Source organism: Mizuhopecten yessoensis, unplaced genomic scaffold, assembly GCF_002113885.1.
Source record: "Mizuhopecten yessoensis strain PY_sf001 unplaced genomic scaffold, ASM211388v2 scaffold2763, whole genome shotgun sequence".
In the NCBI taxonomy this organism is placed as follows: Eukaryota; Metazoa; Mollusca; class Bivalvia; order Pectinida; family Pectinidae; genus Mizuhopecten; species Mizuhopecten yessoensis.
The window spans coordinates 55269-75579 of NW_018404707.1; the positions used below are offsets into that span (position 1 = coordinate 55269).

General features: G+C 35.5%; 1 protein-coding gene across 1 annotated transcript; it reads left to right on the forward strand.

Annotated features, from left to right (window-relative positions):
• The first annotated feature begins 327 nt into the window (after positions 1–327).
• On the forward strand, positions 328–15880 carry LOC110446528 (sodium-coupled monocarboxylate transporter 1-like). The gene is made up of 15 exons (XM_021491720.1): positions 328–677; positions 1484–1552; positions 2727–2778; positions 3130–3197; positions 3923–4003; positions 4786–4859; positions 5127–5267; positions 6635–6856; positions 7533–7645; positions 7825–7895; positions 9033–9119; positions 10310–10593; positions 11310–11410; positions 14793–14923; positions 15104–15880. Exons 1-15 carry the CDS (start codon positions 342–344, stop codon positions 15293–15295), a joined length of 2022 nt encoding a protein of 673 aa, XP_021347395.1. The 5' UTR covers positions 328–341; the 3' UTR covers positions 15296–15880.
• Positions 15881–20311: the final 4431 nt, after the last annotated feature.

Genomic DNA, 20311 nt, shown 5'->3' on the forward strand with positions numbered 1-20311 from the left:
TGGTGTTCCTAATTTTAGCGCCTTCGCGCTTTAAGTGTTGGTTTTAATTATGATTTAACAAGTGATTTTTTTAGATGCGCCTATTCATTAAAGCGCTTATTTGTTAAATTGTGATAATACGCTTAAATTTTAGCCCGCTAAGATAAATATATTACCTTTTATGGGTCGGATGGGATGTGCAGTGTATATATATCCGGATAGGTATATTAATAAAGTGTTTCTTGTTAGGTAAACACTCCAAAATACGTACAGTGTCAATGTCCAATGTGAACAATCATAACAACCGATAACGCTCGACCATCTATACAACGTAAGCATTTAGCCTTGGACACGAGATCGCTATGGCACGGAACTTCGATGTTTACGATTGGATCGTTTTCGTTGTGATACTTCTGGTGTCTGTTGGAATTGGTATTTACCATGCCCTGGCAGGCGGTAGACAGAGAACTACCGGAGAGTTCCTGATGGGAAACAGGAAAATGAGTCTGATACCGACGGCCCTGTCCATCCTTGTCTCGTTCCAGTCCGCCATATTGATTTTAGGTGCCCCGGCTGAGATGTACACCAAGGGGACCCAGTACTACTTGTATACATTTGGACAGATGCTTGCGGTGTTGCTGGCATCTGTTGTTTACGTTCCGCTGTTCTATCCACTAAGGTTGACCAGTATGTACGAGGTAAAATATAATCATAACTGTTTTTATATATTTAACATTCAGAGTAATCCCCATTCGGGCCTTTCTACTGTAGCTACTCTACTGAGGAAAAATGATGCATAAATTGAATCGCCCACATATTGCTTGAGGTCGAAGCAAAGCAACTACAGGGGTCCCATATGTTTGAAAGCTATATATTATATTCTAGTATTTCCATATACAGGTATAAAAAATCCCGATCAAGGGGCCAAGCAGTATTACTGAAATACGGGGACAGGTAAATCAAATTTACTGTGGATAGCGTACGTGACTTTCACCAAGGCGGCCGGGGTTCGATTCCCCGATCGGACGTGAAAAGGTTGGGGTCACCTACCCGATCACGTGTGTTTTCTCCGGGTACTCCGGTTTCCTCCCACATTATGACCCCACCTCACGCGCTAACATCCGGGTCAACAAGAATGATTAATATAAGTTGAAATAGCTTGTTTCATAATAGTTGTTTAATAAATAAAGTTTATATTTTAAATATACTGTACCATTTTATTACTTGCTTACGTTCTCATTCTGGCAAACCTACACAAGGCCTTAAGCATGGAACTGTTTTTAGATGCCATTTATAGGAAATGTGAATGCTAAGTTGAAACTAAATGTTCAAATTCCATGAAGCAGTCTTCTCCTAAGATCCTTCATTTGAATCAAAAACAGGAATATAGCTTTTTGTTCAAGCACTGATCTAACGATTGCTCATATGGACTTTGTCACTAGCCTAGTCGTATCACCAAGCCAGATGGTTGAACTCTATAAAAATATATTTATTTCTGTTGCAGTACCTTGAACTCCGGTTTAACTCTCGAGCTGCGAAACTGACAGGAACTATCATCAACATCATCTCCACAGTAAGCCATGGCCTTTGTATGTCTTCAATTCTTCATTAATCCCTGATTGGTTTTCAAGGGTTTGAAATTTAACCTTTTTATACAACTTTTTTATTTATGTATTAACACGCTTATAGGTGGTACAATACAATCGCACGTAAATTTATCTTATATTATTGTTCACTTGGCTCAAACTTTGTGTTTGTGACCTTTTGATATCAAGTGTTGTAAGCCCTCTGTCTGCCATTCAATTCAACATTTCCCTTTAACGACTCCTGAAAACTGCAAAATTCTGGGGCTATGCATTATAGTCAGTAGCTACCCGGGATTGAGTGTTGTTAATCAGGCAAATGCTTTGGATGGTGGATGAAGACAATTCTCTAAAAGACAATGTTCCGATTGGGGAAACTAAAAAATCAGTTAATTTGCTGGTATATCGTGTACATGATTTTTTTTAATAACGAAAATTGATCCATAAAGTTGGAGGAATTTTTGGCCTCAACCGAAAGTGGTCCCTTCCTTGCATAATAATATACGGTTCCTTAAAATAAGTCGAAAAATCCTAAAAGCAATCAAATTCAAAGTAAAGATATTTGGCTTGATTCACACGTACACTTTGTTTGTCTGTATGAATTACGTTGACCTACTTTCCTTGTCAAAGATGTGAATTGTGTGAAAGAACAAACTGAAAACAACATGTACTAAAAGTCCTTAAACCTTTATTTTAACATGTAAGGCTTTTTTTTTTTTTTTTTTGTTTTGCTGGGATTTCACATTTTCTTATCTGTTTAAAGATATTACCATGACTTCAAACTCCAATAAGAAAGCATAAAGTACCGTTAACGTACATATTTTATTAAATTATGAATATGAAGTTCTTCTTGTATATTGTTCTCTTTTTTATATTTATGGATGCGTTCGTTCATCAATGCATTAAAAGTGGATAATGCATTAACTTCGAGTGCGCTAAAATAAGTACGTTTAAAGTATAATCTCCAAACCAAGACCAGTCAGATTGATAGTACATGTACTTAGTAGATATCGTAAGCCTGCTTGATATCACCTTTATTATAAAATCTAACCTTGCTGAACTTCAAAGGTCACCGATGAATTATTTGTTTTCGAACATTGAATAATAGGTGAGCTTCGCATGCATATTGTACTTTTTGTCGTTTTAATTTTTATATTTCTACAGTTAATATATTCAGGACTTGCATCATTCGCACCTTCAACGGCCCTTCAAGCGAGTAAGTAGAAGTCAATTTGATCTCGTTTCAATATATATATGGGAAACAGAATTTAGTTTAGTCTTGAATATTTTGTAGTTTATGACATAGTTTATAGACGCTTTAACCGATGGGCATGTTATGTTGAAGTATTGCTTGATACTGGCGACATGTTTTTGGATCTATACCATTTTCCATTTTCTGTCTTTTTGTCTGTATTGCGATTATTTTGTGTTTCATATCACGGTACAAATTACCAAGATGATAAACATGGAAGTTTAAGCTAAATGATTGTTCATTGAGATTGAACATTACGGTTTACAATGAAAGTGTGTTTTTAAGTTAATCATTATATTTTTGTCTTGATTTAAGTGACTGGTTTCCCGGAGTGGGCGTCCTTCATCATCCTCGGTGTTGTGTGTACCCTGTACACTTTCCTGGTAAGGTGTGTGTGTTCACCCATAGGCCTAGGTTTCACATATCCTAATTTTTGCCATGGAATTTTTCATTTTCAAAATTTTTGAGTTAGTATTTAAGTTGTGAAGAGTCAAAGATTGAAAACAAAAAATATGACTTTGGTTTATTTTACAGAAAATCCAAAACAAGAACCAGTACCAAAAACTTATAAAATAATTGAATAAGATAGGAGCCATTCTTCATGTTCTGCTATTTCAATTTAAAAAATATAATAGACGTAGACATAAAGTAAGTATTTCATGTAATCTATGTCAATGTTTACCCCCTAAAATATGTCTATGTTGCTTTTAAATGATTCTCTGGCACGCTAAAAGCAATTATCTATGACCATTTGCCTCAATATGAAACAATTACGAACGATTTACATATATATATTGTCGTACTACAAGAATGTTGTGAATATTGTTATAAAACATATCACATTGAAGTATTCACTGAATACTGTATATCAGAAATCTTCTGCCCTGTTATATATTCACCATTCACTGTGAACATCAGTATTAACCGTGTGTTAATTTTACATTTATGCAATTTATATTATATGCCTTATTTAATATTCGCTGTCATGACAATTTTGCCGTCATTAAGAAGGACAAAAGGGAGAAAGTTAATCAGTGACAACTATTTCCCGTATTAGGTATTCACATTATAGATAATACATGTCCTACATTGATGTGTGTATCTACAGGGGGGACTCAAGGCTGTGATATGGGTGGACGCGTTCCAGTTTCTGATCATGATGACCGGGATACTAGCAATCCTTATCAAGGTAGGATCCCGATGTTCGTCTTTCTGTTTCTATTTTAATTAAGAACTTGTGCAAGTCGAAAAATATATGTAAGTAAATGAAATAGTTTTCCTGTATTTTTCGCTCCGATACGTCAGGTAGCTACAGAAACTATTTGAATGTCTCGTTGATTAAGATATTAGCTTTTTCCTTCTGGCTCTGGGAGGGAATACTTTTCTTTAGCACATTCAGTGGAGAGTCAGACTAGCTGTCACAGGTTCGACCCCTCGCGGAGGCATTGCAAAATTATTATGACCTCCATAACGTTGACTTAATGTCTCCCAACAATAGAAATCTTATTTTCACATATAAAACATCTTACAAAACAAATAGTGAGACTACTAGACATTTTAATGGAAAAGCAATAATTACAATTTTTGGGTTTTGGAACATTTTCATTTCTTCAGACGGTCGTATTGATGCACTATGCATTTATTTTTGATTTTTAAATTTCAAATCAAAACATATGAATAGATTTAACAAATATTTCGTTATAAAGGCTTAAGGCTTCCCGTATCCGTTTTCGTTCAATTGATATCATGTTCAAAAACGGATATGTGATTAGGCCAAATGCTTTTTTTGGTGATAAAAATTGTCATTGATTCGAAAGGGTTGTGCTTGAGCATGAAACGGTTTCATAAATATTTGACAGTAAGCACCACGTCTCCAGTGTGGACAGAGAGCTGTTAAGATTTAGAGGAGAATCATTGATCCTTGAGATGGAGGGATAATCTGTGTGACTGATTATTCTTTTTCTCCACCAGGGGGTGCTGGAGGTTGGAGGGTTCGGTGAGGTGTGGAGACTGAATAAGGAATGGGACAGAGTTAACTTTTGGAAGTGGGTACTAAGTAAAACGACGATGAAATGTGATACAAATTAGTTATAAGTCAAGTTTGTTTAAATCAAAAGGTCAAGTTATCTCAAAATCTTACAGGTCAATTTAAGCTTTTTAGAAATATTGGTTTTCTCAATATAATGTATGAGGCATCACCATTCATATCTCAGTTGTTTCCTCGGTTCAAGGTCAATTATAACGAAACTCATTATATAGGTGAACGTCATGAGACTATTTACATTTATGATATTGTGACTGATTATTTCCAGTTTTGACCCTGATCCTACAGTTCGTCATACCTTCTGGGGCCTCATTGTGGGGTCGACGTTGAATTGGGTAGGGTCGTACGGAGCAAGCCAGTCCAGCATTCAACGCTACAGTGCTCTCAGAAGTCTTAAAGAGGCCAAAATGTATGTCGAGCGATGTTTCTGTTCCACTTTGTTGTGTCTATTTACAATAACTTTCCTTTGTCACCACGAAATGTAAATCCTCTGTAAATGCGTATTAAATGTGACATTAATTCAACAAGGATAAATTTCCCATGCATGTTTCCCGGAGATCTAATTGTTACCATTAATGTGTTTGATACTGATATTATTTTTGTCTTCATACAACCAACTTTCATAACTTTAGAATACATATTTATAACAATCAACCATTGTTTGTATACCTATATAACAAGATTGAAATCCTCAAAATTAATGATATGTATGTATACAAGCAGGACGCTTACCTCTAAATGCAAAATTGATGTCAAACATGGGACACAAATAATGAAAAAGAAAAGGGAGCGGTTGGTCTCCAGAAAGATAATGTTAATAATTAATCAAGAAAGGTATGTCATTTTTCTCGCGCCAGCCACTAAGAAATTCTGTGGATGGATATATGATTGAAAAGGCAAACAAGATTTATCAGGAAAGGTTGATATGTCTGTAGACAAAATTGCTGAACTAGATCTTCTACGATTGTCTACAACGCGTGTCTGTAGATATGGTAGATATGGATACATCGCAGTGGATCGAGGCTGACAAAGCAGTTCTAGCTTTGAGGCAACATTTGAGACTTAAACATCAGACAAGAATATTGCGAAACGTTTGAAGCACCCTGTCGCATTGTTTCCCAATCAACAGAGGGCGTCAAAGAGCGAGTCCATCACATAATAATTTCAATGTTACAGGCCGTGACAAACATATCCGTGTAAAGTTTGTTCCAAGATTGCCATACTGCCCTGAAACCAACTGGTGATGTACAGCCTGTATTGAAGATACTCCATTCGAATGGCCAAAGACATGTCACTGATTCAAAGCGAAGATGAACCTGAATGGAAATGGCATACAGAACAGATGTCACGAACATCACCTCTTATCAAGAAAAGCAACAACTTTTAAAGTTGTCATTCGGCCAACAAATGGCATGTGGCTAAAGAGAATGTAGTGTCAATAAGACTGTCCTAATCTCAAACACGCTGAAGTAGCTGAAACTCAACGCCTACCCTTAGGGTCAGATTACCTAAATTTATATTGTACTTTGTATAGAAAGCAGGTTATAAGTAGTTAGTAGATTTTACCCTCATTACGAAGGTTAAGTAGGGTGGAAGAAATTATGCGGCGATTTTTTATCTGTGCGCACTATTTACTCTACATGAAGTATTTTTTAAATCTGACAGAAATACTTGAAGCTCAAGTATAGCAACAGATTAAGTGTTTTTTTTCTTAATGATAATAATAGAAAAAGGGTCTGCCTATAATGCCTGTATGTTTACCTTTGTCTTTACTAGAGCCATTCTTGTGAATTGTTTTGGCGTGTTTATTCTGTTGACGGGGGCGTGTCTGATGGGTGTTTCTGCGTTCGCATACTATGCCCAGTTGGGATGTGACCCATTGACCAGTGGCATGATAAAGAACAAGAACCAACTCATTCCCCACTTCGTCCTGGACATTCTCAACATACCAGGACTTCCCGGACTATTTGTAGCCTCTTTGTTCAGTGGTTCCCTGAGGTAGGTTGTATACAGGTCATTGTAACTATAGTTTTTGAATGTAAAGAAATCATACACATCTAACGATAGATATTAATGTACCGTTAATCAAGTCTTTAGGAAAAAGGTACGTTCGTTGCAATTATTGGACCTTCTTTTGTTGATCTAAACCGCATTAGTGTGGTGTTCAATCATTTTGTAAAAAATGAAAACATAGGAAAGTACACAAAAACAATACCAGTGCAAGATTAAATCCTTTGTAAACCGTCCACTTGGTCATATATACATATCCTCTTACGGTTTAGACATTGCAACGTACGAGTTTAACGCACGATTATTAACATCGTTAAAAATATGCCGTCTGGCTAATAACGTATTCTTATATAAATCCTTAATCTCAATGATGTCTTTCGAAACACACCGCAAGTAGATAAAATGTTGAAGAGGCCTTAAAGTGTGCTGTGAGTATTAATGAAACATTTAGAAAAATATTGAGAGAGTATCTGATGTGATAGACAGAACGGCAAAACGGAAGAAAAATATTCCTTCTATTCAATTAATTGAGATACAAATATGTGAGCATTTCCATAATACAAGTGTTTACTAGAATAGTCCTGTTTCACATAGCCAAATCTCTGAATCGTCCTTTACCGAATGGTACAGATTCACAAACAAATGGGTTTTTGTTTCATTCAAGTTCCTTGTCGTCCAATCTGAGTTCACTAAGTGCAATCACGTGGGAGGATATTCTCAAACCTCACTTTAATCTTCGGTCAGAGAGAACGAAGGCGTGGATTACACGCAGTATTGGTGAGTGTCATTACCAGAGCGTGCTTAATTAATCCAGTCTCTCTTATCGAAAATGTGTTGTTTTTTATCTATTTGTAAACACAATTTCCGACAGTGTTGATGCAAGCCTAACTTTCCTGATATATATTGGTCGATATGCTGTAGTAATAACTTAAGTCTCTGTCGCTCTTTTCTTGCAGTTTTTATTTACGGAGCCGTAGGAATTGGAGTCACTTTTATAGTCAAAAATCTTAAAGGAACAGTGTTACAGGTAGATATATTCCAGTTATTGAAAAATATCTGAAATATCTAAGGTAGCTTAATTTGAATTTTTATAATGTTTATCCCGGGGCTAGATTGGTTAAGTGAGCATCCCCTAATGTCGATCGTGACCTCGCTTTTTTCATTTATATAGACCGATCGCAGTATGATAAACTGGATACCCTCCTTGGGAATCATCTATAAGCTTACGTTGATGGGGAGGGGGGGGGGGCAAAAGGGGGTTAAAAAGCGGAAGTGCTTCATGATTTGTTGTCGACATCACATGAATATAATGAAGGTAGGCGGTGTATAAAGATGAAATATACGTGGCTTTAAATTTTGATAAATATAATTCATACATGTAGTTGTAACTTCAGTTTCAAGGTCATATTAAGGTAAACAGAAATATTCCCAAATTTCTATCGTCTGTTTGTTCTTTCGATAACAATATTTATTTTGTACAACATGTTAATTACCATCATTACCCAGATACGTTAGCCTGCAATCTATTTGAGAGACTATCTGTCATATATATATGGATGTAGTGTATGCAGTCACATAATTTGGGAGCATGGTAACAGGGTATGAAGTTTATCTGATTATATTGTCAATCTTCCCAATATATTGATTTTACATGGAATGTTGTGCATGCGTCCCTAAGAGTTGCTGACATTGTACATTAGGTTTTGCCATTAGGGTTTGCAGCTGACAGTGTGTAAGCAATTGCAGTTACTTCATTTCAAATAAACATTTTTTTACAACAATAATGCAACAACTTATTTCAAGTTATCTTAATCACTCTTTGTTTGCCTACATGTTAGTGCACATATGTTCTCAATGTGGGAGGAACCCGGATTACCCCGAGAGAAAACCCTCAGTATATATTGGCAAAATAGATAAGAAAACTGGGGTCATCTGTTTATAGCAGTGTAGTGCACACCTACCTCCAAGTACTTAGTAGCGACGTATGCCTCTATGGTAGATAGTAAAAACTCGTATTGCTCTGAATGTTCAAATGTGAAGTTTGCAGTTATCATCAGGACAAGCAAACAATCTCAACAACATGCATTGATTCAGAGAGAGTATTAAATATCCGATTTTCTTTGGGTGTTAACTGTTAGCACGAAATTCTTTTTTCCAATGTCAGGCGTCGCTGAGTTTCATGGGAGCAGCCTCTGGGTCCCTGAATGGAATTGTGATCTTGGGTGCCTTTTTCCCTTGCTGTAACTGGATTGTGAGTATTTTACTGAAAATGTTAGAAAAAAAACACCAAAAAACATGGAAATTGACTACGGTGTTTACGAGTTCTGATCATTTGGTAGACAACGTTTCAGCAGTTGGAGATTCCAGAAAATGTTCGCACCTATATCGTTAATGTTATTTCTATTCCTATTTTCCAGTATTGTAAATCCAACAAGCAAACTGCCATCTCTTTTTTTTTATAAGAGTAAGCATCGCTTATCAAATCATTGCTCTTGTTATCAACAAACTTTCTAAAAAAAAATACCTAAGTGACAACAAGACCGTAACTCGAACTCCCGATCGATAAGACCAGAGCAAAATATAAACAAAGGAAGGTCAGACCTTTCAGAATGTTAAGCGTCTTCTTCCTCATCTATGGTCAAGTCAAAGTAATATTACGTCCTCATGGCAAAACATTATGTAAACAAATAAAAACCATATCAATGAGCAAGTTAAAAATAATTGAACTTTCCAAAACTGGTAGTTATTCTATCCAGTCTCACACATCTAGCCATCTCTATCCTGCTTCGTTAATCCTTCTGCCAGCAAAACATTATTTATTAAGTTGTTTCATTAACAGTTCTCGTTAATTCAGCTACTTATAATCTGGTTGTCTCGCTATCCATCTCACTATCCCACCTCGTCAATCCTGTCATCGTTAATTTTGTTGTCCCAAAATCAAACTCGTCAACACAGTCACTACTTATTTGTTTATCTCAACATCACCGTATTACTCAAACTTCAACATATGCATGATGTACGTGTCCTAAAGGATAACCACATGTACTATCATGACGTCATTGTTGAATGCTTGTCAAGATTTTGTTTTACTATGGCAATCCTCTCATCGGCAACTTACGCCACCTCATGGACATAAGATGCACAAACTTTGCTGGAATGTCTTGTACGGAATACGTCATTTTTTGCTTTTTTCCAAATTGCTTTTTGTTTGTAGTGTACGAAAAACTAGCTTTTAGAAATTAAAGCATTTGGGGTCAAAACCTCTGAAGACCTTCTTTAAGATTTTATGTCTGTTTTAATCGACCCAGTGTCACAATGTCACGAGGACTCGTTGTACAATCGATGCTATTATATGAGCTAAACTACAATTGAAATTTGAGTTGCATTGGGTAACACGGCAGTCACGTGATAATTTTGGAAATTGTTTATCGTGGTGTCCAGGGTGCTGTTGCTGGAAGTCTAGTTTCCTATGCCGTTATGTTATGGATCAACATCGGGAAATATACTGTTATTGGATCCTCGGAAACACTCGAGTTTCCGACATCAAATTGTTCATCTGATACAGACATTTCATTGCTGAACTTAACATCGTTATATTCCCTGCCAACACATTCTCCTGGTACTATACTTGACTATTCAACCATGGCAGAGATACAACTAGCCTACATGAATTCAACAGCTGTATCAGAAATGATAACCGAGAGTCCATCCATGGCAACGTCAGTGTAAGTATTGTATCATTTTCTCTATTTTTTCTTGCTTTTCAACATTATTTTTGGTTTTGGTGCTGCGTCCTCGTTACAGTGAAAGTCATATGACGACGGTTACACAGATAATACTAACTGTATAATTATCACTGTGTAAATACAATGATATTAACATAAATTGAAATGAAAACAAATTCAGAGCCTGTGGAAAAAATGTGCGGCTCTTCACCCTTATGTTAATCTGGTTAAATACATAGTAGGAATCAAAGTGTGTGCCTATTATGGTCGGGAGGCGCTGTGGGTAGCGCAATTGCCTTTCACCAAGGCGGACGGGTTAGATTCCCCGAAAGGACCTGAAAAGGTAGGGGTCACCGACCGCGTGGGTTTTAACCGGGTTCTCTGGTTTCCTCCCACAAAAAGACTCTCCGTGCACTAACATCTGGGCCAACAAGGATGGTTGATATAAGTTAAAATAACTTGTTTTATAACTGTTATAAAACAAAAATATTTTTTTAGTTTATATATATATATATTTGCCTATTAGAATTTCTTGTTGTATAGATTCAATGCTACACTGTACAGAATGTAGCTGACGGAGGAGGTTGAATTATAACGGAGTAGAGCTGTTTGTCATTATTGATCAACGTTACATTGAAGTTTTAGATTCAGGTTGTTAGTTAAGGTCTTTTGGTTGCCTTATAAAACATATTGATGCTATATGTTTGACGTTACAGTAACGCCCTAACCAAGCTATACTCGCTGTCTTACCTGTGGTTTTCCACCTTTGGAACCCTCGTCTGTGTAATCGTCGGACTCATTGTCAGCTTGATTACAGGTAAGAATCCTTGATTATATTTATAAAGATGAGAACAAATAAAAAGCACGTGGGAATCCTTGAGTAAAGGTGAGAACCCTTGATAAAGGGCGATAATTCTTCATTACAAGTGAAAATTCTTATTTTATATCAGAATGATTGATTACAGGTAAGAATTTCTGACTACAGGTGAGAATTATAGGTTATAATTATTTATTACAGGGAAAAATAATATCTAATAGGTGAACATCCGTCTGTGCTCGTACAAATTTTGGAGAAAATCGTTGAAATAATCAATATCAAAATTTTCCATAAATTAATGAAAATAGTACAATGCTTATAGACCCCTTCGCTACAAATTAACGACTTTCGGTTAAATCAGCGTTGTCTAAAGTTTTTATTCACCTGTTGTGTGAAGGCTTGCCTTGTTTTTAAAGAATGTAATCTAATGATTTTGTACTTATCTTATCCTGTTGTATAGATATTACAAATTAATGAATTTGTCATTATTTGAACATGATACCTATACTATTATATCTGTGTTTGAATTTATGTAGCATTTTATCATTACAAATTCAAATCAACTCTTCATTTTTGAAGGAATATATATATACTAAAGTGCGAAATACAACAAGTGTCCCGAACGAGTGGTGGTTGGTTATTATGTTTATCTAGCTCAAAGCCAAAAGTTTAAGTCAACGAAAAAAAAGGATAGACTACTACAGTTTAATCTTTGATGTTTATACTTAAATATTGCATCATTCACACGAGAGATTTCTGTCACTGTTTGGAACCACTTAAAGCCATTGATAGAGCCGAATAAGTGAGTATGTACCAATAACGCACTAAATAACTATTAAAAAATATTCCACCACAATCCCCATTATACCTTTATCTGTTTCCTCTCTCCTAGTATTTACCCAAGTTTTATTGAAGCTGGTGATGCTTTCTTTCAACAGTTGTTGTTGTTGGGGAACTGTCAAATTGTAAATATATCACAATGCAAGATGCAGGTTGTTTATAAAAGTATTTACTGTACATTTTGCTGTCAGAATAAATTAAAAAAACAAGAAAAAAACGAAAACTTGTAATTTGGACTTAATAGGCACAGTGTCATGATAATACTTTTTGTAGTGGTGTCATTATTTGACAATATTGCTTTTATCATATATGTAGCAACTAGCTTTACGCGTCCGTACATTGTATGTAACGGAAATCAGACTTCCGTGTGACATTGTACGTAACGCATTGCGGCGACATTTTTAGGGCGCGCGCGGAAATAGCATGTGGAAATGCAAGTGAGATACTGTGCGGTTGTGTAGTCTCGTTCAACCAGGCCCTTGTTGCCTGCGCAAGCTACGCCGAATAGAGAATCTGGTCAAACCCAGTGCTTTCGTTTTGTGACATCATAACGAGGCTTACCGAGATTCTGGTAAATTGTTTCATTGGTCAAAGGTTGACACACCCTTTTTAACTTTTAAAGTCAGAATTTGAGTGGCCCAAAATTACATTGAATATTTTAATTCATTAAAAAAATACCTGTATGTGCATTCCTGAAGTATCCATGATTTCACTATTAACGAGAAAAATGTAAAAAAAAATGTTTCAAAAGGAATGATTTCATGTATTTTCATTGGATATTTTACAATAATTCATGAAGCTAACAAGGCTATTGATACAAGTCAAGCCAGATAACCTGAGTGAGAACTTGAAGGTGTTTTGAATGGTGTACAGGTAAAATCTCACTTGCTTTGCATGCTTTTTTCAAACTTCAGTCAGCCTTGTTGGCTTTGTGCTTAGTTATGATTTATTTAATGGAAATATATGTCATTATTCTGGAGATTTGACACATTTTCTTACATTGTTCTCGATAAAAGTGAATACACGGGTACTTCAGGAATGCATGTACAGGTAACTTTTTTCATTAATTTCATTATTCATTGAAATGTTTAATGGCGTTGACATAACGTCCCGAAACGAAAGTAGAAATACTGCCCTCTGGTGGTGATAATGTTAATGCACTGTGTTTGACCAGACTCTTGAATTACAAGTGATCAAACGTCTGGTTGAACGAGACTATGCGGTTGTTATGTAACGTGTTGTAAACCTGTTTGTCCAGTATTCCTAGTGTTGAATGTTGGGTATTTTACCTGGCGCACTGGATGACCAGTCGTATATAGTATCACTCGTTGGGGCACAGCTAATTTTTATCTCTCGAATTTAACAAGTGACATAAATATTTGACACTAGAATAGTCATTACTGTCTTAAATATTTGTAAAACATTATCAATCCCATAATGCATCGGAATGTGCCAGGTAGGTGTAAAGGACTCGAACAAGGGGAGCGAACTCGTTATAACTTACTGTAAACGCAAATCTCATACTTCATTTAACTCGGTTTGTTTTTTGTGCTTTATTTACAGTGTACAATATATAGAGTTTACACAACGAGTGGTTGTTAAATATGGTATTTATTACAATCGAGTTAGTTCATTTTCAAAAGTTACAAAGGACACGAACTTTTAAAGTCTTAAAATTACGAGAGTATCATCTGCTTGTTATATTGCCTTAATCACCCTCTTTCCCCATCGCATAACCTCACTAAATCACCAACATTTGCCTGTAATCCGTCTGCAGAGGACGTAAACAAAACAGCACGTGGCCTTAAGCGCGTGAAAAAAGTAGTCACGGTCAAAGTTCATCTCCTCGACCAGTCAACACTCTGAACGGACATATGTAATAGTCGTCTTTACTCTCGATATACGATAACTCCTGGGTTCTCTGTTTACTAGAAATGACTCTCTCTCTCTCTCTCTCTCTCTCTCTCTCTCTCTCAATGATGATGATAAGATGATGATAATGATGATGATGATGATGATGATGATGATGATATGATGATGATGATGATGATGATGATTGGTGTGTGTGTGTGTGTGGATGAATGGTGCGTGTGTGTTCATATGCGATGTAAAAATGCTTGAAAAATAAAAGGTTATACAAATAAAAAAAACAAATAAAACATTTTTCAACCTAATAACTAAATGTTTATGTATCTCGAGTTAGTTTATTTTCAAATTTTGTAAAGATACGAGGTTTGACGAGTGTCGTTTACAGTTTGAAGATCAACTAACGAGATAAGACACCATTATAATCAACAATCCCGAGTTTGGGAACACTTTCTTCAACAACGTTAGGATATTTCATCTAGAAAACAATATGATTCTCTTCGGAATACATTATTCCTGTTTCCGATCGGAGAAAAAATTGCCATAAAATCTGACTTCACAATGGAAGATGATGTCGCAGAGCATTGTTACTTGATGTCATAATTAGAAAATTGACCAATGAAATAACGCCCAGTTGTGTTTCCCTATACATCTAAATCCTATACATTTATTACAGGGCCTACAAAAAGACATGAGGTCCCACCAAAGTACCTGATACCAGTCTTTGACATTTTCTGTTGTTGTCTACCACAGAAAATCAGAACATTTCTTCATTGTAACATAGATCACACACGTATTCATGAAAATGTAAGTCGTTACTTTTTTTTAGTATTCCAAGGTTATTTGTCTGCAATTTGATTTATTGATAAAATTCATTGAAACATGCCTTAACGTCTACTTGTATATAACGACCCCTTGTATATAGACACCATCTTGTAACTGTATAGTTTGAATACTGACCAGACTCTGTTATTTATTGTTTTTCAGGAACAAATCCACGAAGAACAGATAAATACGTCTGTAACTGACCCAAACGTTTATCTATCACGCGGCAGCAAAGAGGATCAACCTACAGTACCGATAGACAAAACAGGTGTCAATCATACTTTTCAAAATGATACTGGAGCCTATCAACGATACAAGAGTCCTGATGACATTGATGAGGATACGAAAATGTGATCAAAACCAACATGGCCGTTCGACATTTACTGCAGTACCTATGTTACTTCTATGCTGTCTGCAATGAAGAAATACAGAATTTTTAATTTCCAACCTGACTATTGAGAGAAAGAAGCTTTTAACACGGGACTGAAAACGGTTAACATACGTTTTTGTGGGCGAATATGTCAGTTCCGAGACACAACAGTTACAGTTTAAAAGTTTTTTTCCAGAGTTCTGCATTCTTTATTCCACTCGAATATGATATGAGAAAGTGACTCTATTTCTTCATAAAACGATGTACATTATTTGTAAAGACCTGTCGCTCTAGTGTGTTTGCTTGTTTTGTTACATATTTTCCTGCGAAAGAACATTTTACTTTTATAGATATTAAGCTTTTTTTTGTAATCAGACCATGTTCCCATATATGTTGTCAAGTTACATTGCAACTCTATTCCTCTCTCTTTTGAAAAGGTTTTCAAGATTAACCGAATTATCCCATGTATAAACATCTGGTTATGTGTTTTGTGATTGATTATAAGTATTTTATACTGTATATTATGTTACTGTAGAAAATTAGTTATTGTACGATGCATCCCAAAGGGCCATTCAAAGAAAAGCAAGAACAAGTAGTGTTCTATTTTTTTTAACTATGCCACCATTTACCTTCATTCCCCTGTTTAACTCTATTCGATAAGAATAGTTTTACTTTTTTTATATCTTTAGTAGTGAATATTCATATTTTCTATATATGTATCATCTCTTACGCTAAGTCTTTATAATGCTTTAAATACATCAGTCTAATAAAACACAGTTATTTACAAAACTATTAAGATACTAACCAAACCACAATTAGCTGAGATATGGAAATTAACCCGAGCTCAATATTCATTTTCTCTCTAACCAAGAAGTCCTACATTGTAATCACAATCATTTTTTAAGAGATTCAAATAAAGAAATTAAACTTACCATTTTAGCAATCAATCTGAATATTTCTGATAAATCACGTACATTTCGCTTTTACTATTCCGTTGGAAACCTAAATGATTGACTTCAGCTGTTTTATAAAACTTTCTTATAAAGATTGAATGGATTTTTTGGTTCATGTACATTGCGGCAATGAATAGCAGTAGCAGATCTACATATCCTGTGGAGCGCGTTAATTCATATATTTACGTTACGGTGAACTACAATAAAAAAGTTACAACACATTTTGTAAAATCATTTTTGATATTAGTATCGGACAACAAAACCAAAAAGAAAAGGAACAGCAAGAACTCCAGACAACACACATACTTTGAAACGTTCAACTTCCGCCGATCAGCTGATTTTGTTGAAACGAAATATATATATATATATGGATATATATATATGGAAACTAATAATAACCAACACTTGATATTCCTTTCATTTGTGAAAGTTGATCTTATTTGATGTTTTTTTGCATTAAACACCGCGTATTATATATTTTTTAAAGTTTATGTCCGCACTATTTCAAAACATCGGTCACCATAGAAACCATCCAGGACACCCGTCGGTAGTAAAGGCATAAAGCTCATTTGCAGATAAATGTACAGCCGTTAAAAATGTTTTTGTCAAAAAAAACTACAGATGTAATTGATGATCAATTGATGGACGAAGTGCCCTGTGCCATTACAAAGTTCTCTGGGTTTAATGTGCAAGTTGATGTCACGGGGTTTACCCAGCCGGACGTTTGGGTGTTAGAAAGTTTTGACCACGAGGAACCGATTTGCGAGTCGAGAGTCAGTATTTAATTTGACAATGTTATAAAAAAAAAAAAAAAAGGCATGTTTTTACACTTACCTTGATATTTAAGATATTTAAGCAAAAATTAATTTTGTCAAAAATCATTCCAGGAGTTTTACATAGGTCCACGTAAAGTTAAATTCCAAGAAATGTTAATTTAACATCTATGGTTCATATAAGATTCATAAGAAATACATCATTACTACATGGTTTTACTTACACCTTTACCTGAAGTCCAGATTCTTTTTTACGTCTTCAAATGCTTCCTTCAATGTTTTTATTCTACATTATCTAACTAAAACTAAAAATGTACCATCTACGTATTGAGAATTAAAACCTGACACTTTTCAATATTATACCAGTAAGATTTTATTATTTGTAAAACAAATTGCCAATATCTTTGCACAACGTATACAAAACATATGGTGCAATTGGATCGCCTTGGCAACATTCACGTTTGTTTCTTTATTAAAAAAAAGATGAGAAGGTTCGAATACTAATTTTAACTTCCTTTTTAACATCATTCATCAATTCAAAATATTTCAGGAACCTATCTGTTAATTTTTCAAGAGACAGGATCAATTGATTTTCAAAATCCATTATAAATAACATTCAAGGGGAAAATAAATCTCGTCATGTGCAAAATTAACGTCAAAATAAATCTGATCTAATCGGAATAAGAGATTAGCAAGCAATACATAGCTGACAAACTATTTTTTGTAATACAAAATTTATAGAACTACAACAGCAAAGTTGTGGTGGTAAATGCAGAATTAGGGACCAAGCATGTTTAATAAAATTTCCTGTTAGATTGTTAGAGTGATCTGATTTGGGAAGCCATTTGCTTGAGTAGTCATCTTGCTGTAACGAAACCATGTTCCAAATAAAGATCCTAACTACATTGATATTCTGTTACTTTAAAAGTGACCTGGTTGTTTCCAATTACATTATAAATAATTCTGACGTGAATCCATCAAAGCCTGAACTAGTATAATTGTTCATTATGAAGGGTACCAGATGCCTCTTTAAATGTTATCAATCACTCAATATAGATACATCAAAATCACATACGAGTTCTGCTAAATCACCGATTTCATGATCTCTAGCATAACAAACTATTCATGGTTATGAGATGATAACTCCAGTTGAGCACGTGTTAATCAACCCTTTCACCCGTAAGTAACGTTAGTAGACTTTTCCGTACATAGATCTGAATGAGACCATTATGGTCTACAGAGGTGAAAGGGTGAAGTATGTGCCAGTGGTCGTCATATTCGTGAAAATTCATGAATACACGTGTAAGTAACTACCTCAGTTTATACTTTTTAATGTAGGTAACATCCAAATTAATTCAATATTTCTTCACTAAATTTATCGCTGTACGCAGACACTTAATAGATTGAAGGGCCTTGTCAGTTTGAGCTTTGTCAGAAATCTGAATATGGTAATTTCATATCGATTAGCTGGTCCATAAGTGCAGTTTTGGCCGCCTTATCAACTCGTTTATTTCCACCGATTCCAATATTATCTGACATCCAGGAAAGGATATAACACGACATATTCTATAAAGGAAGTTAAATCTAAATACATTTTTATTATTCTTTATAAGTTTAAGATTTTGAAGAACCGAAATGAATAAGAGCATACGATAGCGGGTTAACTTCCTTATACAAATAATAGTTAAAGCAAGCTCAACGGCCTTTCTCTCGGATGTGCAAATTGTTCATGTAAATACATATGTATAGCATAACCAACATTAAACACGTATACTATCGCTAAAGAGAAGTGCCACACGTGAACAAGGATAATGCATAGGTCCGGTTAAAGGGGGGGAGGGGGGGGGGGTAAGTATTGAAAATATAGCGCATGTACAAATACAATATTTCATGATTACATGTATATCGGATTGTGGCTGGGATGAAGTAGCATGTTGTGTTATATAACAGGTAAAGATCGAGGTCAGACATTACTTGACAGACCATTTCGGTGACTAAGTTCCTATGATATATATTGACTTGAGCAAGTCTGCAGACTCAAGTCAATAGCCAACACATAGGCTAAGAGACCGTCCAACATGGAGCTTGTTGAGGACAAACAAAAAAGTTGACCTCTTTTTAAATAAAATGGATTACGCAACATTTCAGAATATTGATAAATAAAGCTATATGCTCTTATATAGTTCAAACTGTGTAATTGGAATTCCATTCAACTTACGGCTAGAAGCTTACCTGATCATATTGTAATCGCGTGGCGATACAATGGTGTCCGACTCGTGCCCCTATAATCCCGGTAATACACGGTCCCGAGATAACTTACACACGGATCATTATGCGTTATCCGATTTAACTAGATTTTAAAAATTAAACACCACCCGCACTGGGCGTTCATTGAGTAGGCTCTGACCGTTACGGGAAGTGTTATATAGTGTGTTATATACTATATAACACTAAAATCAGACACTGAAAAGTTATTCTTACGCGAAACCTTTCATAATACTTAAATCGGATTAAAATATTTTTTTTCCACTTCACTTCGCGTGGTTGAAGTGAACAGAGATAAAGCTCGTCCATTTTCCGCACTGGACGTCGGTACAGCACCTAGCCACCGCACACAGAAACTGTCGACGTCGCCGATGCATAGTTCATTTTTAACGAGGAATTTAATTTAACGGAAATTACGTCACGTAGTATGACACTGTACCTCATAAATATCGCTGACTGTCCTGGAGAATGTGTCGGTTGGTAACATGTCTACGTGGTACGAAGTCACAGTGTCCTTGACAATTTAGCACCTCTATCACATGAGAACAAAAAGGTTTGTTTTTCCTGTTACACGCGCGTGTAAAATAATCTGCACAGTATCACATGATGTGTTATTCTACTCGGCCATACAGACCCGTCTAAACCTGTTTTATCTTCATTCTATTTCCTCTCGTGATGTTTTGAACATAATTCGTGTACGGTAATGCATAATTAAAATGTTTCTATCACGTTGGATATAAAGTTGCAGGGAGCGGATGGAAATCTGCAAGGTCAAAAAGGTTGTGCCACGCAACACATGTCACCAACGTTAACAAAACTTTAACGGACGTGCGTATGTGAAATGTTTCGACAAATGTGACATAAATGAAGATTGACATATTTCACTACACAGAAAGAGTTTCTGTATAAGTTCACGAAGCTGTTTCAATATATATCGCTAAGCTGTGGGCGTACCGATAAGATAGACCGACGTTACATTAATATTATTGATATGTGCTAACATCAAGTA

Excerpts from the sequence above, each read along its gene's own strand:
- LOC110446528 (XM_021491720.1), top strand. The coding sequence starts at position 342 with ATGGCACGGAACTTCGATGTTTACGATTGGATCGTTTTCGTTGTGATA. Across the intron at positions 4,860-5,126 it reads GACAGAGTTAACTTTTGGAA|TTTTGACCCTGATCCTACAG; the intron begins GTGGGTACTAAG and ends GATTATTTCCAG. Across the intron at positions 11,411-14,792 it reads CATTGTCAGCTTGATTACAG|GGCCTACAAAAAGACATGAG; the intron begins GTAAGAATCCTT and ends CATTTATTACAG.